This window comes from Dasypus novemcinctus, chromosome 5, assembly GCF_030445035.2.
Source record: "Dasypus novemcinctus isolate mDasNov1 chromosome 5, mDasNov1.1.hap2, whole genome shotgun sequence".
Taxonomy (NCBI): Eukaryota; Metazoa; Chordata; class Mammalia; order Cingulata; family Dasypodidae; genus Dasypus; species Dasypus novemcinctus.
Genome location: NC_080677.1, coordinates 71,610,107 through 71,636,645, shown reverse-complemented (window position 1 = coordinate 71,636,645; position 26,539 = coordinate 71,610,107). Strand labels below are relative to the sequence as shown.

Sequence of the window (26,539 nt, the reverse complement as noted above, 5' to 3'; positions counted from 1 at the left end):
TGGAACTTCCACAATCTCCCTCACTTTTATAAAAGTTCACTTATGTTACCTCCTTTCATATTCTAATATATTTTTCCATAATAAATGACTGCAGATCCCAACCACTGTTTATAATAGCTTTCAGGCATGTTTGCACTCCCAGTGGTGTAGGCTTTTGATCATCCAAATGTGAGTTTTCTGAGGAAAGGAACATAATCTCTTTGACTAACCTTCACAATCTATACAGTGCCTGGGACATAAGACATTCTATAAATGTTGAGTAGAATTAAATTCGATCATTTTTGTTCACTAGGAACACTAATTTCCATATATATCCCTTATTTCATGGATATTTAGGTTTTTTGGTTCAATGTTCAATATATAATTGAAGTATTGATTGCAAAAAAGATGGTTAATGTTGACAAATGAATAAACCCTTGGTTTGAAACCTACAATTGTTTTATAAAGTGATCCTGGAAAAATTTTTGAAGTAGTTCCTTAATAAAGTTTATTTATTTATTTAGATACATATATTTCAGTTTCTCCCAGAGAGAAATAATCATACATATTCATATCACAAAGATTAATACATCATACATAAAACCACTTTTATGCCATTTACCTCATTGGCTCATCACATTTTTGGCAAATAAAAACCTCATTGTATCACTAAGAACATAAAACGAGTTTTCAAATTGTTGCATCATTTACATTGAAATGAGACTATTGAGACTCTAGACTATAAAGAAATGACATTTAATTTGTAATAAAGTGTACAAGCTATACATGTATTTGCTCTAAACCAAGTTAAATTATCTCTTTAAGATACTACACAAATATTTATATACTGCTGTCAATTTCAGATTTCATTTTAGAGTTACTTTCATGGACAATTTATAAATAACAAGAACCCATCTCTTATAATGACACCATTTCTTCCACCAAAATTTTATCCATTTCATTCACTTACTCTGGTCTCCAGACATGGCTGTAAACAGTTTTCAAATATTTTTTTAAAATAAAATCTACCCTCAAAGAATGAATATCTGTCCCCACTGAGGATATTCAAAGAATTTGTCTCAGAATTTTTCTCATAATTTGAAGCCACCACTATATGAGAGATTTTAAAATTTATTCTGAATATTATAAATATTGTGATAACAAGTACATGACATCCCAATTTGAATTTCTGGGGAGGTTGCAAGGCAAATGGAATTACCTACGTGAGACCTGTAGGTGAAATATAAAATGTGAGAAATTTCACTGATTGTTAGGGATGGCATTTCCTCTTCACAATAACTAATCATGCCTAGAGTCTCTTTCAGAACTTCACTATCAGAGCTACCAATAAATTTTATCATTTTTGTAATATAAAAACAGTTTCCTTTAAGATAGACTTGCATTCCAATTAAAGAAAAGATTGGATCTGATGGGAAGATGGAGACAGACCAACAGCAGAGCTGAATACTCTCACAAAAGCAATGAAGAAAGCCAAAAGCTGTCCGAGGGACCTGCTTTGGAGGGTCAGAAGACTAGGACGGTGCTACACAACACCAATGAGGGTGAGAGACAGAGAGACAAAGAATGTGAAACAACAAGCATGAGTTATCAAGTCCCTGCGGCAGCCAGGAAGGGCCCCGTTTCCCCACCTGCAAGACATTAAGCTGGGAATAAATCCCTGGACGACTGCAGCCAACTGAGAGGGGAACAGATATTTTCCTGCCTTTCAGATGTTTCAAGACAAAAGCCAGGGAAGGTCGGAGGACATTTATTCAATGAATTTGGCAATCAGAGTATGCCTTGGATCTCGGATAGGGGATTCAATACAGGAAAACAGGAAAGCCAAGACTGAAACACCTCCTTGGAAAGATGGGCCTAAGAGCATCATCTGCTGACCGGTCTGGAGATTGCATGGACAAAAACTATTCTCAGTGCTCTCTGTATCATACCCCTGGAAGAAAATCTGCACCCCACTAGTGACTCCCTGGCCCAATTTTGTTAACTTAAGCCCAGCAATTACAAAGACTTAGAACAAGTTGAACCAAATATCAAAGAAGTGCTGTGGGGGAAAAAAAGACAAAAAAAAACAATAGGTAAGAGGGAGAGATTGGCCATCAGAGTAAATTCACTAACATATTCAGATGCCTAGACATCAGCAAGAAATGACAAGTCATACTAGGAAATAGGAAGAGATGGTGCACCCAAAAGAACTAACCAAAAATCCTGAAGAGATACAGAATTAAGACAATCAGTGATAATCACACAATTCTCCTAAATCACTTCAAAGAATTTAAAGAATTTCTAACCAAAGAAATAAAGGATATTAAGAAGACACTGGGAAAGCATAAAGGGCAATTTAGAAGCCTGCAAAGAAAAGTAACAGACCTTATGGGGATGAAAGACAAAATGGATGAGATTAAAAACACATTAGAGGCACTTAAGAGCAGATCTGAATTGCCTGAAGACAAAATTAGTGATTTTGAAGACGGAATATCTGAACTGGAAAAGATTAGAGAATAGAAAGAGAAGAGAATAGAAAAAATGGAACAGGGAGTCTCTGAGAATTGAATGACAACGCAAAATGAAACATTCGTATTGGTGTCCAAGAAGAAGAGAATGGAAAAGGAGAAGAAAGAATATCTGAGAAAATAATGACTGAAAACTTTCCAACCCTTAAGAAAGACATCAATATCAAAGAAGGACAAGCACCCCAAAAAGAATAAATCCAAATAGACTTATCACAAGACACCTACTATTCAGAATGACAAATATCAGAGATCAAGACATGATTCTGAAAGGAGTAATAGAAAAGCAAAGCATCACATACAAGGGAAACTCGATAAGATTAAGTGCTGACTTCTCATCAGAAACAATGGAAGAGAGAAGAAAGTGGTATGATGTATTTAAGGTACTGAAGAAGAAAAACCACCAGCCAAGAATTCTGTACCTGGCAAAACTGTCCTTCAAAAATGAGGGTGAGTTCAAAGTCTTCACAGACAAACAAAAACTGATAGAAGACGTAACAAAAAGACCAAAATTATAAGAGATACTAAAGGGAGTGCTGCAGCATGAAAGGAAAAAACAATGGCAAGAGATTTGGAGAAGAGTTTAGAAATGAAGATTATTAGGAAGGGTAAACTAAAGGATAAGAAGACAGATAATAGATACGACAACAGAGAGCCAAAGAACAAATTGGATAAAGTAAGTAATGCCTTTAGAGTACTAACACTGAATGTTAATGGCTCGAACTCCCCAATCAAAAGACAAAGGCTGATAGAACGGATGAGAAAATATAAGCCATCTATATGCTGTCTACAAGAGACCCCCCCATCAGACATAAGGATCCAATCAGGTTAAAAGTGAAAGGTTAGAAAAAGGTATCCATCCAAATAGTAACCAAAAAAAAGCTGAAGTAGTGATAATAGTATCAGACAAAATAGATTTCAAATTCAAAACTGTTATAAGGGATAAAGAAGGTCATTATATATTAACAAAAGGGGAAATTTACCAAGAAGAAATAACTATACTAAATATTTATGCATCTAACCTGAGTGCCCCAAGATACATGAGGCACATACTGGCAACACTTAATGGAGAAACAGATGTCTCTACAATGATAGTTGGAGACTTCAATATACCAATCATGGTATTGGAGAGAACATCTGGACAGAGGAGTAATAAAGAAACAGAGAGCCTGAATAATAAGATAAATGAACTAGACCTAACAAGACATCTACAGAGCACTGTACCCCAAAACTGCAGGATATACTTTCTTTCCAAGTGCTCTTGAACCTTCTCCAAGATAGAACATATGTAGGGTCACAGACAAGTCTCAATAAATTTATTTTTTTTAAAGATTTATTATTTTTATTTATTTCTCTCCCCTTCCTCCCCTCCCCCCATTGTCTGCTCTCTATGTCCATTTGCTGTGTGTTCTTCTGTGACCGCTTCTACCCTTATCGGCGGCATCGGGAATCTGCGTTTCTTTTTGTTGCGTAATCATGCTGTGTGAGCTCTCTGTGTGTGTGGCGCCATTCTTGGGCAGGCTGCACTTTCTTTCATGCTGGGCAGCTCTCCTTAAGGGGCTCACTCCTTGCGCATGGGGTTCCCCTACACAGGGGACACCCCTGCGTGGCACAGCACTCCTTGTGTGCATCAGCAATGCACATGGGCCAGCTCCACACGGGTCAAGGAGGCCTGGGGTTTGAACCACAGACCTCCCCTTTGGTAGGCGGATGCCCTATTCATTGGGCCAAGTCCACTTCCCTCAATAAATTTTAAAAGACTGAAATGATACAAAACACTTTCTCTGATCATAATAGAATGAAGCTCCAAATCAATAATGGAGAAAAAGGGAAAATTCATAAATAATATGGAGATTAAACAACACACTCTTAAATAGTCAGTAGGTCAAAGAAGAAATTGCAAGAGAATTAGCAAATACCTTGAGATGAATGAAAATGAGAACACAATATATTCAAAACCTATGGGACACTGCAAAGGCAGTGCTAAGAGGGAAATTTACAGTCCTTAATGCTTACATTAAAAAAGAAAAAAGAGCTAAAGTTAAAGATCGAAATGCACATCTGAAAGAAATAGGAAAAGAACAGCTAACTAATTCCAAACCAAGCCAAAGGAAAGAAATAGTAGAGATCAGAGCAGAAATAAATGAAATCAAGAACAAAAAAAGCAATAGAGAGAATCAACAAAACCAAATGTTGGTTCTCTGAGATCAACAAAACCAACAAACCCCTAGCTAGACAGACAAAGACGAAAAGAGAGAAGATACAAATAAACAAACTCAGAAATGAGAGGGAGACGTTACCACTGATGCTGCACAAATAAGAGAAATCGTAAGAGGATACTCTGAAGAACTACATGCAAAAAACTAGAAAATGTAGAGGAGATGGACAAATTCCTAGAAATACACAAACCACCTACACTGACCCAAGTAGAAATAGAATACCTCAACAAACCAAACACAAGTGAAGAGACTGAAACAGTCATCAAAAACCTCCCAAAGATGAAAAGCCAGGGACCAGATGCCTTCACAGCTGAATTTCACCAATCATTCAAAGATATTCTAATACCAATCTCTGTCGAGCTCTTCCAAAAAACAGGAAAGAATGCTAACAAACTCAATCTATTGAGTCAACATCACCCTAATACTAAAAGCAGATAGAGATACTACAAAAAAAGAAAATTACAGACCAATGTATCTAATGTATCTAATGTATCTTTATGCAAAAATATTCAACAAAATACTTGCAAAGAAAATGTAAATGCACATTAAAAGAATTATGCACCAAGATCAAGTGAATTTTATCCCAGATATGCAGGATGGTTCAACACAAGAAAACCAAGTAGTTTAATAAACCACATTGAAACAAAAAAATCAAATGATCTTTTCAATTGATGCAGAAAAGGCATTTGAGAAAATATAACACCTTTCTTGATAAATACACTCCAAATAAGAGGAATAGAAGAAAGTTTTCTCAATATGGTAAAGTGCACATATGAAAAACCTACAGCTAGCATAATACTTAATAGTGAAAGACTGAAAGCTTTCCAGGTGAGATCAGGAACAAGACAAGGATGCCCACTGTCACCACTGTTATTCAATATCGTGCTATACAGGTTCTAGCTTGAGAATTAGGCTAAAGAAATAAAAGATACCCAAAAAGGAAAGAAAGAAGTAAACTTTCACTATTCACTGATGATATGATTCTACAGAATTTCCTGAAAAATCCACGACAAAGCTATTAGAATTAATAGAATTAAATAATCAGCAAAGTGATGGATACAAGAAAAATATGCAAGAATCAATAGCATTTCTATGCACTACTGATGCGCAATCTGAGGAGGAAATCAGAAAAAAAAATCCATTACAATAGCAAATATTTAGGAATAAACTTAACCAAGGACATGCAGGACCTGTATTCAGAAAACTAAAAAACATTGCTAAAAGAAACAAAAGGACTTAAGTAAATGGAAGAACATTCCATGTTCATGTATTGTATAACTAGATACTGTTAAGATGTCAATTCTACTAAAATTGATTTACAGATTCAATGTAATCCCAACAAAAATCCCAACAGTCTTTTGTGAAGAAGTGGAAAAACCAATTATCAAATTTATTTAGAAGGCTAAGGAACCCCCAATAGCCAAAAATACCTTAAGAAGATGAAATTGGAAGACTGTAACTTCCACTACCAAAACAGCTTGGTACTGGCATAAAGACAGACACATAGACCAATGGAACTGAATTGAGAACTCAGAAATATACCCTTATATCTACAGTCAACTGATTTTTGACAAGGTAGTCAAGAATTCCCAGTTGGGCTGGGAGAGACTATTCAACAGTTGGTGCTATGAGAACTGTAAAACCATATGCAAAAGAAAGAAAGAAGACTCCTATCTCACACCTTAACAAAAATTAACTCACAATGGATCAACGACTTAAATATAAAAGCGACAACCATATAATTCCTAGAAGAAAACGTAGGAAAACATCTTCAATATCTTCGGTAGGTGGTAGTTTCTTAAACCTACACCAAAAACAGAAGCAACAAAAGAAAAAAACAGATAAATGGGACCTTCTTAAAATTAAACATTTTTGCATCTCAGTGAGCATTGTCAAAAGGGTGAAAAGGCAGGCAACTCAATGCAAGAAAATATTTGGCAATCACATATCTAATAAGGATTTAATATCTGTGATATATAAAGAGATCATGCAACAATAAAAAGACAAACTACCCAATTAAAAAACAGGCAAAAGATTTGAAAAGACGTTTGTCCAAAGAAGAAATACAAATGGTGAAGAGACACATGAAAAAATGTTCAACATCACTAGCAAATAGGGAAAGGCTAATCAAAACTACAATGAACAATGACTTGTGAAGGAGGATGGCCCATTGAAGGAAACTTGATGACTATGCTTATGAGCCTTTGCTCTTAAAATTTAAACTTAACCTAGTGACACAGGGTGCCTAAGAGTTACAGAAAGGGGGCCTTCTTGTTGCACAAATGTGGCCCCTCTCTAAGCCAAACTCAGTATATAAAAGCAGTAACTTCCCCCAGCATGGGACATGACTCTTAGGGATGAGCCTCCCTGGCACCAAGAGATTGCTAACAAGTACCAACAAGCAATACATATGGGGGAAAACAAACAAACAAAAAAGCCACCTTGAAAAGGGGGAAAAGCTAAAGACAAATGAGTTTGTATGGCTAAGAGAATTCAAAGTGAGTCAGGAGGACATTCCAGAGGTAGCACTTACGCACATAGCAACAGGATTTCATTGACAGCCAAAGTAGATTCAACCCCAAATAGCCAAGCTCCTCAGGGATATGGAGTCATCCAGACACTATAGTCAGGGCAGACAGTTGAGGAATTTGGCCCCTTGCCAGTGAGCCCTAACCTGGTATGCATGCTCCCCAGTGTGTCTGAGTTAGACTCAGCAGTGGTTTTCCTATGGATAACTCTTCTGTCCTTCTACTCGAAACCTATAATTAGTACTAGAATTGGTAGGTGTACATCCAAGAGACTTAAATCTTTGGGTTGTCTAGGTGCCAGCTAGGCCCTGAATCCCTGCAACACCTACTCTCCAGTTCAATGGACTCACCCAGGACAATGGGAGGAGATGATGGAAAAATAACATACCAAGGAACTAAGAGTGCAAACAAGAGAGTTCCATCTATCAGATATATGGGATCAAAGCCACCCTCAATTAATGGTGGAGTGGGCATCAACATCCTAGAGTCCTCAGGATTGGGAAACAAACTACAGACTAAAATAAACTTACTAGCATTTTACTATAGATCACTTATGAATCTAGCAATAGAAGAAATACCATTATTGTGGAGGCAATGACCCATGGATGTTTTGGGGTTTGGAAGAGGGAAAAACAGTTGTAATGGGAAAGGGGGCATTTTCAAGACTTGGAAATCATCTGAAAGACATTACAATGACAGATACAGGCCATTATATATCTGGCCATAAACTACAGAGTCAAATGGAAGAGAGTGTAAACTACAATGTAAACTATAATCCATGCCTAGTGACAGTACTCCAAAATGTGTTTAGCAATTGCAATGAATGTATCACACTGATGAAAGATGTTGCTAATGTGGGAAAATGTGGGAGGTATAGGGAGTGGGGCATATGGGAATCCCCTATATATTCTGTAACATGTATGTAATCAAATTATCTTTTAAAAAATAAAAAAGTAGAGAAAAAAACTGCAATGAGATATCATTTCACACCTATTAGGCTGGCTGCTATTAAAAAGTCAGAAAACTGTAAATGTTGGAGAGGAGGTAGAAAGATAGCAACGTTTAGTCACTGTTAGTGGGAATGTAGAATGGTACAGCCACTGTAGAGAATTGTTCAGAAGTTCCTAAGGAAGTTGAATATAGGCTTGCCAAGTGACCTAGCAATACCATTACTAGGCATATACCCAGAAGAACTGAGACACAAACAGACATCTGCACGCCGATGTTCACAGTGGCATTATTCACCTTTGCCAAAAGTTGGAAACAACTCAGGTGTCCATCAGCTGCCGAAAGGATAAACAAATTGTGATGTATACACATGACAGAATATTATGCAGCAATAAGAAGAAATGAAGTCATGAAGCATATGACAACATGGATGAACCTAGAGGACATTATGTTGAGTGAAGCAAGCCAGACACAAAAGGACAAATACTGTATGATTATGCTCTTTGAACTAAATATACTGTGTAAACTTATGGAGTTAATAATTAGAATATAGGTCACCAGAAAATAGAAGGAGGGTGAATGGAAAGTAGAGGGTTAATAAGTGCAGATTGTTAAAAATGTTGTTTGTATATCTTTGGAAATGAATAGTAATGAGTAAAGCATATCATGGTGTTTGTAACTAGGAGTCCTATAATATATGTACGATTGGTTGAAAAGAAAAGTCTAAGGCAATGTATATTACTAGAAAGAAAGCTAAAAACTGTAAGATGGGACTCTATAAGACAGTAAAACCTCATCTAAAACACAAATATGGTTGATAATGCATATATGACTTTTTACAAAATGTAAATACAAATACACTAGAGAGAAGGGAAAAGAATAGAAGCTATGTATGGCAGGCAAGGCATAGAGATTGAGAGATGATGAGTTTTGTTTGTTACTTTTATTGTAATAATGAAAGTGCTCTGGGAGTGACTGGGATGATAAATGCACAAATGTAATTATACAGAATACCACTGATAATACTCTTTGGATGGACTTATGCTTTATTAATATGTATCAATGAAATTGAAAAAAAATAATCTTTAGATAATAGGAGATAGGATGAGGGCTGAGAAGGGGCACCAGTATTTAATGTCTGTAGAAGTTTTAAATAGCTTGAATGTAAAAGTATGGAAATGGATAAAGTTGATGGTAACACTTATACTGAGTATAACTAACACAGCTTGTTTATAAATGGGATTGTGTCTCAAACGGTAGTCTAGAGATGTAAATGTCAATTGAAAGACAACTAGAGAATAATCTTGGGACTGGATAACATAGTAAAAACAGAGTTGGATGAGTATTGTGGTTAATAGTACAAATGCAAGAATGTTCTTCTATGAACTAGAACAAATGTACATCACTATTAAAAGGCGGTACTAAGGAGCTGCATGGAAAAATACAATTAATGAAACTATGGACTATAATTAACAGCAATATTGTAATATTCCTGCATCAATGTCAAACAAGTACTGTGTTAAAAATAGGAGGGTATGGAGAAAATATACCACATGTATGCTCTAGACCATAATCAGTGGTAATAGTCTGATGATGTTATCTCATTATCTATAACATGTCCCACAATAATGTAAAGTGCTGGTGGAGGGTGTTGCATGGGAGTTCTGCACATTTGCATGATTGTTTCCTAAGTTCACAACTTATCTACTACCACTCTCTCTTAAGCTCTTCTGAAAAATTGAACAGGAAGACCACCACCAAACTCATTCCATGAAGCCAACATCTCCCTAATAGCAAACCAGATAAAGAAACTACAAAGGAAGAAAATTAGAGACCGATATTTTAATGAATATGATGGAAAAATCCTTAACAAAATACTTTCAAACCAAATCCAAAAGCATGTTAAAAAAATTACATACTGAGGAGATCCAAGAGGGCAGAGCAGTTAAGAGTAATATTGTAATATCTTGCAACAATGGCAAGAAGAAATTTTTTTTCCAATATTAAGGAAAAATAGAGGTTTATAATCGGTAATGGGATTTTTCATTCGGAGTTATAAAAGGATTCTAAAATTGACTGAAGCGATGACAGCACAACTCTGTGATAAATATGAAAGCCACTGAGTGTATACTCTGGATGGATTGTACAAAGCATGGTACTGTACAACACAGGAAATCCAGAGGTGGGTGATGTACTGTGGTTAACAGAATATGAGAATGTTTTCTCCTGAATGGTAGCAAATATATAATACTAAAATAGGTTGATAATAATTGGGTCAGTTGGGGGGGAATATAGTAAATGTAAAATATTGGTTAAATATTACTGTAAGTATAAATATTTTGATGATATTCATCCACAGTTTGTAACAACAGCTTCACAACAATGTAAGGTATTGGTGAGGAGATGTGTGGGAGACTTTTATGCTAATATGCATCTTTGTTTAGTAAATTCACATATTTTACTATATTTATATTGTTTATGTATGTTCATGGTTTGGTTCAATAAATTTTTTTAATAAAAAAAGAAAGGGTTAACAAGTCTTATTTTTAGTTTTTACTCACATCAACGAGTTGATTGACTCCACTTGCTGTTTTTGCCAGCGTAACGAGGTCTTCTTGCATCTTATCCACCCATGACTTGATACTGAAGGAATCAGAAAAGAAAAATGTTCTCCCAGAGTTTTGGAAAATAAAGGCCACAGGTACTAATACACATTGACATTTTATAGTTCATGCTGTGGTTAAATCATTAAATTGTCTTTTTAATCCTCCTTCCTCCCAAATCCCACCATGTCCACCTTCCCAACCCACTTCCAAATAAAAGCATCATTGAATCTATAGTGTACAACTTCTTAGGATGTTGAAATATCTCCAAATCAAAAACAGAAAATTGCCATTGATATCTTGTCATATATGAGGATAAAAGTTTGCTTACTTTTTATTAAAATTCCACAAATATTTACTCTGTAGAACATTCTAAACCACAAATTTTAACCTTTAGATCACAGGCCCTCTGGATATAATAGCAAGAGTATACCAAAAATAGAACATATACAAAATGCAAGAAACAATGAGTATTTTTTTAAAGTACTCATTGTTATGGTTTGAAATGTATTCCCAAAAAAAGATATGTGAAGTCCTATTTTCCAGTACCTCAGAGGCTTAATTTTATTTGGATATAGTTTTGCTAAAGATAGAATGAGGCAAGTTAAAATGAGGTCATACTGGAATAGGGTAGGTCCTTGGTCCAGTATAACTAGCGTCCTTACAAGAAAAGGAAATTTGCACACAGGGAGATAACCTGGATAATGCCATGTGACAACTGAGGCAGAGAATGTAATGCCAGAAGCCAGGAGAGATGCATGGGACAGAATCTCCCCTATCAGTATAAGAGGGAGCACAGCCCTGCAGACACCTTGATTTCAGACTTTCTGGGCTCCAGAAGAGTAAGACAATAAATTTCTTTTGCTTTAAGCCACCCACTTTGCAGTACTTTGTTTCAGCAGCCCTAGGACACTAGACAGCCATAATTCCACTACCCATGGATAACTATTCTTAACATCTGGTGCATTTCCTTCTATTATTTTAATTTTCTTTAACATAGTTGACACTATATTTTATAAAATTCAAATATCATTTTTTCTTTTATCACAATATAATTTTCTATACCATTAGAAATATTTTATAAGCATTTTATTTTTAATAATCCTGTAGTATTCCATCATCCCCATATCCTATAATATACTTGACCATCCTCCTGTTTTAATAAATATTTAGGATGTGAAGTTTTTAACCACGACAAATTATTCTGCAACAAATATCTTGCAATATAAAGCTTAACAGTGTTTTATTTCCTTAGCAAGACTTTGAGATTTGGAATACTAGATCAAACTCAATTTTATTTACTTATTTTTTTTTCAAACTCAATTTTAAAGCAAAGGTTTGGGACATTAAAACTATGGTTGAAAACTAGAAGAACTAGCAAGATGAAGGCAGAGTAAGGAGCTCCTAGAATCAGCTCCTGCTACAGGACAGTTAGCAAACACCCACAGCTCTCTGGAGCTAGCTGAAGCACCTGACTGGGGGCTCCAGGAGACCAGAAGAGCATCCTGCAACATCCTTGAAGGAGTGGAAGGAAGAGACTCTCCATCTGCAGAGAAGACTCATAAGTAGAGCACTCCATGCTCTGGAAGTCAGTGCCCATTCTCCACTGGAGGCACAAGCCGCCTTGGGAGCTGTTCCACGGCTGGAATTGAAAGCTCCACTTCCTAAAAACAGGGGAGGAAGAGACAGTTGTGCACCAATTTCAGCTACTGATGAATAAATTCAGCGGGCTAAAGTATAATCCTAAGAACAGCTAAAGTTTGAGCCTGTTCAAGTCTGAAAGAGGCTGGGAGCCACCATCTTAACTCCGCATCTGGAACAAGGGGAAGCAGGGCAGACTGAGAATCCCAGTGCTGGTGAAGACCAGCTTTTTTCAACCCACATCATATTGCAGCTCTAGCCTAGGCCCCAGTTCCACCTCCAGCAGGGAGGAAGCAACGGAGACCTGCGCCAGCCTCTCCAGGAAATTACCAGCCATGCCACCGAGGCCGGTGATTGTCCTACTCTGGTGGCATGAGCCGCCCAAGGAGCTATTCTGTGGCTGGAACTGGAAACTCCATTTCCCAGAAACAGGGGAAGAAGAGACAGTTGGCTGCCAATTTCGGCTACTGATTTGGTAGACTTGGCTGGCTGAGATATAACCCTGGGAACAGCTGGGGTGTGAACCAGCCCAAGTCAGAAAGAGGCCAGTAGCTGCCACTTTTACTCTGCCCCCAGTCTGAGGGGAAGCCAGGCTGACGAAATTCTCAGTGTCGCACACAGATCAGCCTGCAGACCTAGCCTAGGCTTCAGCCCCGCCTCTGGCAGGGAGGAAGTTGAGAAGCCCTATATCAGCCTATACAGGTAACTGCAGGGAACTTTGGCTGGCATAGTCTGAAAATCATAAGTCTACCAGGGCAACTGCAGTCCACATTAGAAACACACTTCATAGATTGCTGCCCACACCTGCAGCTACATCCCTGCCTCAGGCAGGGGAGAAAGGGATGTGAAGCTTCATCAGTCTCTCTAGGTAACTACATGCCAGGCCTGCACTTGGATTATTCCACACAGCTGTGACTCTGTCCCTACCCCTGGCAAAGGAGAAAGTTGCAAGAAGCCTCATTGGCCCCTGGCAAAAGGAGGGCAGCTTGAGCCCCCACAGCTTAGCTTACAGCATGAACTACATGCTTGGCTCTTACTGCACAACCAGCAAGGAAGAAAGGACAGGAAGCCATAAACTAAAAAGAAAAACTGTACCCAGAAAAAATACTCTAGGAAGCCAGATGTGAAGACACCAAAAAAAAATTACAATCCACACCAAAAAACAGGAAGCTATAGCCCAGTTAAAGGAACAAAATAAGCCTTCAGGTGACATAAAGGAGTTAAGACAACTAATCATAGATGCTCGAACAAATCTCCTTAATAAATTCAATGAGATGGCTAGAGGTTAAGGATATTAAGAAGACATTGGATGAGCACAAAGAAGAATCTGAAAGCATACATAGAAAAACAGCAGGTCTTACAGGAATGAAAGGTGCAATAAATGAAATTTAAAAAACATTGGAATCATATAATAGCAGATTTGAGGAGACAGAAGAAAGGACTAGTGAGCTTGAAGAAATGGCCTCTGAAAGTGAACATACAAAAGAACAGATGAAGAATGGAAAATAATGAACAAGGTCTCAGGGAAATAAATGACAACAAAAGGCGTGCAAACATACATGTCATGGGTGTCCCAGAAGGAGAAGAGAAGGGAAAAGTGACAGAAGGAATATTTGAAGAAATAATAGTAGAAAATTTCCCAACCATACTGAAGTGCATAGATATTCATGTCCAAGAAGGACAATATACTCCCCTCAGAAAAAATCCGAATAACCAACTCCAAGACACATATTCATCAGAATGTCAAATGCCGAAGACAAAAAGAGAATTTTGAGAGCAAGAAAAAAGCAATGCAAAACATATAAGGAATATGCAATAAGATTAAATGCTGATTTCTCACCAGAAACCATGGAGGCAAGAAGACAGTGGTCTGATATATTTAAGATACTACAAGAGAAAAACTTCCAGCCAAGAATCTTATATCCAGAAGACTGTCTTTCAGAAATGAGGGTGAGATTAGAATATTCACAGATAAACAGAAACTGAGAGAGTTTCTAAGCAAGAGACCAGATTTTCAGGAAATAATAAAGGATGTGCTAGAGCCTGAAAAGAAAAGACAGGAGAGAGGCCTGGAAGAGAGTCTAGAAAGGAAGATTATGTCAATAAAAGTAACTAAAAGTGTCAAAAGAGTGGTGAAAATAAAATATGACAGATAAAACTCAAATAGTCAGGAATAAATTTAACCAATGATGTGAAGCACTTCTATTCAGAAAACTGCAACTCAATGTTAAAACAAATCAAAAAAGCCCTAAATAACTAGAAGGACATTCCATGCTCATGGGTTGGAAGACTAAGTATCATTAAGATATCAATTCTACTCAAATTGACACACAGATTTAATGCAATCCTGATAAAAATTCCACCAGCATTAAAGAAAAAATTGAAAATATGATCATGAAATTTATTTGGAAGCGGAAGGAGTCCTAAATAGCCAGAAACATCATAAAAAGGAAAAGTAAACCCTCATCTCCAGACTTAAATCATAATACCTACCTATGATGGTAAAAACAACAGGGTACTAGGCTAAAGACAGACACAATAGACCAATGGAACCAAATTTATGGTTCGGAAACAGACCCTCACAGGTATGGTCAAGTGATTTTTGACTAGCCTGTCAAATTCACAGAGCTCGGGCAGAACAATCCATTCAACAAATGATGCTGAAAGAATTGGATATGCATAGGTGAAAGAAGGAAAGAGGACCCCTATCTCACACCTTATCCAAAATTTAACTCAAAATGGATCAAAAAACTAAAAATAAAAGTGAGAACCATAAAACTTCTAGAAGAAATTATTGGAAAATATCTTCAAGACCTGGTGGTAGGTGGTGGATTCCTAAAGGAGATAAAAGAAGGACTGAGTGGACTACTGATGTTTAATGTATATAGAAGTTTTAATTAGCTTTACTGTAAAAGTGTGGAAATGTATAGAGTGGATGGAAACACACAGTGAGTAACAGCTAGTTTATAAATGGGGATGTGACTGAAAATGGTAGTCTAGTTATGTAAATGCCAAATGACAGAATGCTAGAGAATAATGTAGGAACAGGATAGCACAGTAAACCAAGAGGTGGATGAGAATTGTGATTGATGGTACAGATGCAAGAGTGTCCTTTGTTAGCTAGAGCAAATGTATATCCCTACTTCAGGGTGTTGGGAATGTGGAGAAGCATGGGAAAAATACAGCTGGAGTGACCTAGGGACTGTGGTTAGTAATAATAATATAGTATTTTTGCATCTATGCAAAAGATGTACTGTATTGATACTGAGACAGTACGGAAAATGTGAGCCAAATGTACACTATGGACATGTTAATCATCAGATGATATTATTTTATCTGTAGCAAATGACACACCACATTGTGGAGTGTTGATGGAGGGGTGTTGTTTGGGAATTCTACACACGTGCTTGATTGTTTCATAAGTTTACAATTTCTGCCATAAAAAATATATTTAAAAAATAGTTAATAGGGTGGGTTGGGGGAAAAACACACCAAATGTAAGAAAAGGACTAAGATTAGTAAGATTTTTACAGTATTCTTTCATAATTTGTAACAAACATCTCATGACAATGCAAGGTGTTGGTGGAAGGTTGATATATGCCACCCCTGTATGATGTTATGCATGTTTGCTTTATAAGGTCACAACTTTTACTATACACTTAACTGTTTATATATGTTCATATATAAATGATATAAAGATAATAATAATAGGATTGGGTTGGGGAAAAATACTTTGTTTAGTAGTAATATTTTGACAATGTTCTTTAATCATTAGTTAAAAAGGTTTAAAAACAAAGCAAGTTATTGGTGTTAGGGTGACTTATGAGAGTCCTGTATGATGTTATATATGTTTGTTTTGTAAGTTCACAGCTATTATTATACGCTTATTGTTTATGTATGTTTATGTATGAGTGATATACTTCGATAAATTTTTTTTAAAGATAATATATTCAAGAGATCCTATTTACATTGGGTTCACATCTAGAGGAATGTAGATTAAGGGCATGTCTAAACTGGTGTATATAATTCAATCTACCATAATATGTATCTATCTGTTGCTTATTTACCCTATTTCCTTAGAATTTATTAGTACTAAATGTTTTCCCTCATTAAATTGAGCACCACCAAGAGTGGTATAGTAAAGTGACAGCTAACAAAGGAAAATGAACTTTTGATTCATATGTACTTAGATCATAAAATCTTTCTTGTCTTAGACAAATAAGAATTATGGGAGAATATCAAGATACATGATGCACACAAATTTTAATGTAACAATAAAAAAATTAAATGTGAAAAATTATAACATGGGAAAGATTTAAATGAGGCACAGGGGATCATATAAAAATAATGAACTGATAAACTAAAGAAGAAAAAACTGAAAAAGGAAAAAACAAAATACATTAAAAACAATATAGAGACTTGATTTACATGTGAAAAAAACTAGATATTTAATAAAATGTATACAAGTTTGGCATACTTTTATACAAATAAATAATAAGGAAGAATATTTATTGAAACATGACGTATGAAAATATGAAAGAAAAAGATAAATGAATATCAAGAAATGAAACAAAGAGTATATATGGAGACTTTATGACTAATCAGAAAGTCTTAGAAGAGAAAATTTTATAAAACCATTAAAATGAACTATGCATGCAATGTCATTCCAATATTATATAGTTGCACTGTTTTTGAGTTGGTGCATACATTTAAAAAATAAATAATAGCTTTAGTACCACTATTAGATAAGTATAATTTTGCTCCATGTTTTACACTAAAAACAACAAATTACAGTAGGGTACGGGTAGGAAAAATGACCATTGACCCCACATTCTAATGTGCATCAAACTATCTCATTTCTCCAAGCAGTTACTGAACAAGTCCTCGAACCAGAGAAAATGAATCAGCTCTTCTCAAATATAATTCCCAACAGTGAAAAGAAATAAAAGTGTTATATGTCCTTTTAGCTGGGGAACGAAGAGATATATAATAGATATGTAAAGAAATGAACTTAACTCCTGCCTGAATTCTGATTTGGGCCTAAATGATCCAAAGGGTGTATTCTACCTTGACATTTTGGTTCACTGCCACTACCAATGAACCTATTTTGGTGAACCTATTTTGACTGAAAAGCAATTCAGAACCTGTCTAGTCTTCTCTGCCCTACTGACAAGCTGTCAAGAACACTTTATAGAAGCAGATACATAGTGCTATCTAGTTTTCCTAAAACACATAGGTATTCTGCCTTTAAAACCTGGAATTAGGTGACAGTGGAGAAAATAAGCAAAGATCCCATACATCACAAAAGTGAAAAATTACACAAGGAAAAATACTTATAATGTAAATATAAATATTTCAAACATCTTTCTTGGTAAATTGTCAAGCACATATATACATAATCACTAAGCACTATTTTAATTGTGTCCAGAAGGTACTATAGGATTTGGGGGAAAGGTATACGACATACAAACTTTTATATAACAAAAAAAAATCTACTACAGCAGTAAACAAAGAAAAATTTGTGGTTTTTATTTATTTATTTATTCATTTATTTTCCTATATTTTAATCCATTCAACAAGTACCAGTATTGGCTTGAGAAGATGCTAAGTGCTGGAAATGCAGAAGTAAAAGATAAAGAACTTAAATCTTGTGGGGATTAGAAGTGGGTCAGCAGGGAGAGAGGTAGAGGAAAACAAGATATGGTAGGATACATTTTAACAAGAGGAAACAGTCACTTAATGTTTATTGAGTGGTAAGGAAGGTATATGGAGAAGGCTTTCCCGAAGAGTAGTTACCTGAGGTGAGATTTGAAACACAAGTAGAATTTGACAAAAGTGACAAGAAGGGAAGTAACAATGAAGGCAGAGGAAAGGTATGTGGTAAGGCAGAAATAGTAAGAAAAATGTTTAGGCAGGTAGATGGGCCAGATCATGAAGGGTCTTAAATAACACTTTACAGCATTAAGATTATTGTCTCAAAATTATGGGTGGATATTGGAATAGCTGGACACAGTCCAAGATGAAGTTAGGTATATAAACATCCTGAAATATTTGCTGTGACAGGTGAAAGGCTGGTGTCTTCGAGGGAAGACAGAAAGTGTGAATGGAGGTATCAGTTAAGACTTGACTATATTGATCCAGGTAAGAAATGAGGAGGACTCAAACTGTCATGGGTCCTCAAGGAGGAGGGAAAAGGAGACTCAAGCAGAAGCAGCTGTCTCAAGAGAAAGTCTTAAGTATGTGACAGTATCTCATGTCTCATTGGATATAGAGAAGTGAATGGGAGAAAGGATTTGCAGATGATTCCAGAAGTTTCTCAGTTAGAAACAGCACTTTGATATTGAAAGTCCAGGAATAAGTTTAGAGGGATGTTGATAAGTTCATTGATAAGTTGATAAGAGATACTTCTGGGAGATTCAAACGTAGATACACTTGGGTTTGGAGTGCTCAGAAGGAAATTCTCAATCGAATTTAAAGATTTGGTAGTTCCATGTATATAAAAGATATAGATAAATCAAGATACTATCCCCAAAGGAAAGTGTATAGAGGAGGAAAGAAATGAACAGTGGTGAAAACTCCAGAAAACAACAATTAAAGACTGGCAGAGGAGTCTGAGTAGTGGTGAAAGAAAAAAGAATCCAAGAGCAAATGGTATCACAAAGGCCAAAGAAAAGAAAACTGTCCAGAGTGAGAAAGTTAACTGCAGAGTCATCAAATAAGAAGAAAGAAATTTATTCACCTCACCTATGAGGGGAAAAAGAGAAATTGGGTGCTTTGTGCTTATTTTTCTGTACATTTTCATGATCAGATTAATATACTTTTATTCTCATTTAACACTCAATTCTCATGTCTATTACTGCACCTTATAATAGTTGGCACATAAGTACTGAATGAATAGAAAAATTAAGTAAATAAGCAATTGCATTGTTTTTTAAAAGCACAAATAGCATCTTTATTTAATTAACACATATAGAATATTTATTTACTAATCCCCTCTTCTTCACATACTCCACATCAGGAAAAAACTTAACTACTGGACCAATCCATCTTTAAAGCACACTCAACTTTCAACAAGTAGCAGATGTTAAAAATATGGAATTAGTATTTTGAAGGAATTATTAAATCCCTAGAGTGCATGCCTTGCAATTCCAAATCTTTTAAGTGGATACCGAATATCATAGGGAAAGAGTAAGTCTTGTAATTGATCCTTATCCCTATAAAAAACTCCTCACAGAATCAACAAGCAGTGCATGTTTCCAACTGTTCAATGATTTCTGCAGATTCAGTGTAATTTGGAGCATTCCCTAAGAAAACTCTAAAAACCAAAGCAAATATTTTATTGAATAATTGATATAATGTTTTATATTCTCTATTTATTTTTTATTACACAGAAATAGACCACACTCTAAAAGCAAACTAGTATAAAATGTTCAAATTTGGAGGCGTTTTCGGGACTTGGAGTTGTCCTGGGTGGTGCTGCAGGGACAATTACCAGACATTGTAGGTCCTCCCATGGCCCACTGGATGGAATGTGGGAGAGTGTGGGCTATGATGTGGACCACTGACCATGAGGTGCAGCGGTGCTCAGAGATGTATTCACCAAATGCAGTGAATGTGTCATGATGATGGAGGAGGTTGTTGTTATGGGGGAGGAGTGGGGTGAGGGGGGTGTGGGGTATATTGGAACCTCATATTTTTTGAATATAATATTAAAAAAATGAATTAAAAAATTTTTTTTAAAAAGTGAAAAGGTAAAAAAAAAATGTTCAAATTGTCAGTAACTTCAGGAAAAAAGAACATGCCACTCAATAAATTTTGCTCCTTTTGAGGATGGATTTGCCTGTAATATGGCTTCAAAAGAGTACTGCATAGTTCAGAATTAAATCTTATATTCCAGAAAAAAAAAAAAAAGATTGTAATCCATTTCCTTTTGCCTGCATCTGAGGAACAATCAAATTGAGATCAGCACAAATGACACATCTGAAATCTATTATGAAGTGTCACTGTTGACACAGTGTCAAATCTGCATAGCTACCTGCTTATTTGAAATGCTAAGGAGAGAATTTGCCTCTTTATTGACTGGAATAATGGAGGCAAAGGGTAGCTAAAAATTGTCATACCTGCAAGAGGTCCTACCCAGGACTAACTGTCGTTCCTTCCTATATTTGATGTGGGTAAATCTTTCAGAAAAAAGAATAATTTGTGTGGACCTACTGCTGTTGTTAAGGAGTGAATTAATACGTCACTTTTCTTCCTTGCCCTTCTTGAATTACTTGCAATTTATCAGGGAGAAGAGAGCAGAAAAGGAATGGGAGTTACACCTAAGAGTAAAGGGAAGGGAAGAGTGTTTATTACAGGAAGGGAATTAAAGGACAGAGAGAGGGAGAGCAAGAAGGTAAATCGCTAATCTTTGGAGTCCTTAATCTAAGGCAATTCTCTGCCTATGCGACTATTTTTAAGAGATATTCTTATTTTTAACCAGTGAATAAAAGATATAGTTATGCCCTGTGGACCTAGGAAAAAATTAAAATATCAAAAGATCTAGCAAACTGATCATTTCAACTATATATAAAAAGCTTATTCATAAATTTGAAGTAATAAGATCACAGATTTCAAAAGTCAAGTGCTCTATTTGCTTTAAATATCCTACCAACGTTAAGCTGCTCCTATTTTTGTTACATAATAAACCACCTACAGGGTTCCTGTAGCTGGGTAAAAATAAAATAAGTAAGCCAAAGATTTAGATATCAAGACATGCTATTTTGCTAAACATGCATTTCTTATAACATGGATAATTATATAAAGAAATGCAATTTTTTAAGTGTAAAGGGAGTGCTTGGTATCCACATTAGATCTTATGATGGTTTGTGAGATGGGTGGCATGCCAGGAATGTTAGTTCCTGAAATTATTCTCAATTTAAACCATTTCGATAACACTGCTGCTCTGTTTTTAGAAAGCTGTTTCAACTTGTGAAATGTTTTATGATTCCTTTTTTCTAGAGGAGTACTGTAAGAAATGCAAGTGTTGCAGTCATGCTAATCAGAGTGAAAAGGTAAAGTATTTGAAGAGAGCAGACAAAAGGTTTCATCACTAAAATCTGATTCTTAAGCTATTCATTTATCACTGCCTTCATTTTCTATTGGCCTTTTGCTCACTTGTAATTGTGTGTCTGTTGCAGTTAGTCCATTTTACACATATTCATAAATATCCTTATTGCTCTAAAAGCCAATGATTCTTCATGAGATCTACTTTTTACACTATCTTGGATTGATTTCTGTTTGATCTAAGCATTCTTTCATTGTTTCTTTAGTTAATATTTCCAGCCTTAGCTGCAGCAATTTACTTCCAGCTTCCAAGACAACAAATGAGCAATACATTTTAGGGTTGATATTAATGCAGTTCCATGGCTTAGCTAGAAAGAGGAGAGTTCTTATATATGAGATTTGCTCCCCTGTGGCCTTGAGAGCTTTGTTTTTTATCCTTCCACATCACAGCTAGTTACAACCTCCAGCAAGTCTTTATGTAGCCTGGTGCCAACTGAGGTGTCCCACATGGCCGCACAATCTGCTGCTGGTGTTTCTATGAACCAAATGAGCTGAATTTTGAATTGCTCATTACAAAATCCCCATTTATTTTATTGAAAATCTTCTCTTTCATTGTTTATCTATTTTTCCTCAGCCATTGCAGATTGTTCACAAAATTTATTTTAGCCTAATTCAAGCGCATAAACACGATTTAATGTCATGATAAAAATTTCCTCATTTCTTTTCTTCTATAAATTATTAGCTGAGCATTCATCATATTTCCATACTGCAAAATACTCAAATACTTATTATATTTGTATTCTGACCTAAATGACCCAGCCACTTACCCACACAAATCAGTATCTCCAATCAAGCCAGTTTAAAATGTTTCACAAACATGCCAGTTTTGTCACATTCTTTAATCATATTTTCTACTTGGCTGAAATTACCTCTGCAAGTCTCTTCAGCTCTTAAAAATCATCCAGGCCCCTCTTCTTCTGGGAATCTTAGTCCTCAAATTCTCATAAGTCTTTCTTTTCTCTAAGTTTTTAAGATATATATAGTCTGTCCTACAAAACACTGGACATATTTATATACTGTATTATGTTAATTTTATTTCCTCAGCAATATTTAATTTCCTTGGGTGGATGGATCATAGTTAGTAGTTCTGAGAATTCTGAGTGTATCTAACAAAGTTCTGAACATATAGTAGATGCTCAATAAACAATAGTAACAACTATTAAGCACCTATATGCTGGAAGGCATTCTAAAGTTAGTGAACAAATTTTGTAATTTTCACAGAAATCTACTTAGATATTATTAGTCCAATTTTACAGATAAGGAAACTGAGGCATAGAGGGGTTAAGTCACTTGCCCAAGGTCACAGAGTAAGTGGCAGAGCTGAGCTGTTAGGCCTCACAATCCAATAGAATATATTGCCTTAATAAATGCCAATTGATGCAGTGACCTGAAACATGCCTTGCTATAGCTGTCAATTCTCCTCTCATCTTAATTTACAAATGTTTCCTGTTTTCGATTTTATAGAATGCCACAGACTTGTGTTCTAAGTCTGCTTCACTGACATAAAAATGACATTTACAGACATCTTAATTTTACATGAAAATTAGTAAGTTATTTATAATTAGAAAATAAGGATTTAAATATTTTTTTAAAACCCAGGTATCTTTCTTCCTTAAAAAATTAATCTTAGTGAAAATGTGTACATGATTACTTAACTGCTTACAAATTTGTCCTCAATTGCAATTTTTAAATGTTCATCAAGATTATCAAATTAAACAAACACTATTAATTTTACTCACAACCGTAAATTTCACTGCTTTCATTAACATAACATGACAAACTCAGTATTATTCATCTAGGTACACAGCAATTGAGTTGTATTTTATTCACAACGTGTGCACAGATTTGACATAACATAGCAGGTTAGATGTAGACTCAGCCCTGATATGTTTCTAAATATAAAATATTCTAAAAGAAACACTAAATCCTTCAAATATGAATAGAAAATAAGACTTAAAGGTTTCTGTTTAGCCAACCTTCATTGTTTTCATAATGCAAGTTCGGCTATACAGGCAAAAAAATGTCTGAATATAAAAGCCAGGGCCTAAATTGATTCCTGTGGTACTTCTTTTAAATAAAGTCATTGTATACGTCTATCAGTTGTTCCAGGACAGAGTTTAATAATCAAAAAGCTGTCAATGAAAAACTGTTAACCCAAGTTAGAAAGCCAATCACTCTCACTAAAGGCCATCAGAAGAGAAGCACTGAAATGTTGTAGCCTACCAACATCATTTATCTCTCTTTATCATTAAGTACAGGATTCCAGAGAAATAAGAAGGAAGCCTACGAATTTGAAATGGTAAATATCTTTCTAGTTCAGAAAACACACTATAATTTAATTGTCTTCAATCTTTCTGCCCCATGGATACACGGTTCTCTTTGACCCTTGTTGCCTGAGCAGTGCATTCATTGTCATTGTGTTCCCCTCTGATGGACTGAGCAGGCCAAATATCCTACACAGAAGATTTCTTCTTGGGTAGGAATTACAGACAGCTCCATTCCCTGACCTGCTCAATTAAAAAAAAAAACTAATTTTTTAAAAAATTGCTTTTAACCCAGTGAAACTAACAATGAAAACTGTTTAAAATGAGTTTGCATTTATCAAACAGCAAAACTAATTAGCAAATATTAAATAACCCTTTTCAATGAATGTGACCCACTGGGGGATGTTTTATATAAATGACAAAGTTACACAGGAAAAAGAAATTACTTAAAATTTCTTGGTTTTATAATTTCAAAGGAAAAATATTTACAATCTTTATTTTTTCCAATTATAAAACATTTACTAATGTCTAGAAAACAGTATTTTAAAACTATAACCTTCCCCTGCCCCCCAGATGGCTCCCTTGTCTGCCCATTGTCTGTTAGTTGTTTTTTTAAAATATATTTTTATTTTTAAAAGATACTTAGATTACATAAAATGTTATATAAAAAAATATAAGGGATTACCATACGCCCACTTCCCACACCTCCCACCCATCCCTATTTGAACAACTTCTTTCATTCGGGTGGTACATTCATTGCAATTGATGAACTTATTTTGGAACATTGCCATAAATCATGGATTATGGCTTACATTGTAGTTTACACTCTCTCCCACTCAATTCCGTAGGTTATGGCCATATATATAATGCATGTTAGCTTGGTTTTTTTCTTTAGGAGGTACCGGAAACTGAATCCAGGACCTCCTACGTGGGAGGCAGATCCTCAACTGCTTCAGTCACATCGACTCCCAAATTATGACTTTTTATGCATTATATGTGCAAAAGTAGGTCAAAAGGCAATTTAATAGGAAAACATACTAGGGAAAAAATGTTAGCACTTTATGTAGCTAATTTCAATTGGAGCTTCTGTGTTACGTACTCGTAAATTTTCTTTAAATACCATAAGGCAAAATTCATGTATGTACAGTGGCAAAGAAGGCATTTCTTAATCTGAACAAAAAAACATCATTTTTCTAGTTAAAATAAGTCTTTAATATCAGATGATTCACTATTACCAATAACAAATATAAGCAAAATTAACTTTACAATTACAATAAAATCTCAGATAAATTTTGCCTTATGAGGAAGTAAATGAAAAAATGATTACTTGGAGATTAAATTCTTTATACAAAATATGAAATAAGCACTTTAAAACAAAATTGTTGGTCTTCTCTTAGAAAGTCTCATTTGTGTTGATGTTTCTATCCCCCACATTTGAAATAATTATTCTGCAATTGCATGGAAGGAAAGGCTTAGAAACTGGATCACATTCAGTCATTTTTATTTATTTTTTTAAGATTTATTTATTTATTTCCCGCCACCCGGTTGTCCCCTCTCTGTGTCCATTCACTTTGTTCCTCTGTGACCACTCCCATCCCTATCAGCGGCACTGGGAATCCGTGTCTCCTCCTGCTGCGCCACCTTGCTGTGTCAGCCCCCCGTGTGTGGCACCACTCCCGGGCAGGCTGCAACTTCTTACGCGCCGGGCAGCTCTCCCCATGTGGGGGACACCCCTGCGTGCATTAGCACTGTGCATGGGCCAGCTCCACACGGGTCAAGGAGGCTCAGGGCCTGAACCGCAGATCTCCCATATGGTAGGCAGGTGCCTATCCATTGGGCCAAGTCTGCTTCTCACATTCAGCCATTTTAGATCCTTGTAGAAAGCACTTAACAAGTCCTAGAGAAAAGATGATGATATAGCTGAAGGTCCCTGCTATAAGATGGCACGCCAATGTAAATCATCATTAGTATGAAGTATGGAAGAATCATGAGGCAGCCAGTAACATGCATTAAATACCAACATTCCAAATGAATTGTTGCAGGAATTTTTTTTCCATTATTAGTCATACTAATACTCATGTCCACTTAGACAGTGAGGATTGCAATAAGCAGTTTCAAAATTGACCACCTTGTATTGTAACATTAAAGTCGAAAGGTTTCTAAGGCTAGGTCTATGAATCATATGTGACTCAGCAGCCTCCCACAGGTCTGACATCCATATATTCTCTCTTAAAATGTTCCTACTGTAGAAGAGAGGCTTAATGGACTCCCTTATCGCTCTCAAGAAAATACAAAAGAACTTGAGTGTGTTTAATCCATTAGAATTCATGCTACCTATTTTAGTAATAATAGAAAAAAAGCCATTGCTGCATACTTGCTGTCTGCAGAAATGTCCTTTCAGCTATACCTATGGTGTATTTTTTTAAAGCTTTGGGCCATCCTCTGAGATACGTTGATCTTATGAGGGAAAAAGTAGCCTCATAGGCATTTACATCTCTTTTAAACATCTTGCAACTGAAATCCATAACTGAGTTTATTTCTCCAGTTAATGCAAGTAATAAACACTATTTTCAGATAAAACTTCAGGAGAAGAAAAAATTTTGGTCTTCTATTCCAGTTTCCTATTTAAATGGACATTTCCTTTCTAAAATACCCATAAAAAATTATCATGCCAATTCTCCCCAATATTTCCTATGAAAGTCATTTATTACCTTTTTATCAATCTTT

The 26,539-nt window shown here is 35.7% G+C and overlaps 1 protein-coding gene across 6 annotated transcripts in view; it reads right to left on the bottom strand.

Annotated features, from left to right (window-relative positions):
- The window catches only part of CACNA2D1 (calcium voltage-gated channel auxiliary subunit alpha2delta 1), a 545,135-nt gene that overhangs the window by 445,458 nt on the left and 73,138 nt on the right, over positions 1–26,539 (bottom strand). For all 6 annotated transcript variants that reach the window (XM_071215190.1, XM_058297102.2, XM_058297103.2 and 3 more), the window contains exon 2: positions 10,761–10,842. In XM_071215190.1, the coding sequence (XP_071071291.1) occupies positions 10,761–10,842 (82 nt within the window). The remainder of the gene's footprint in view (positions 1–10,760; positions 10,843–26,539) is intronic.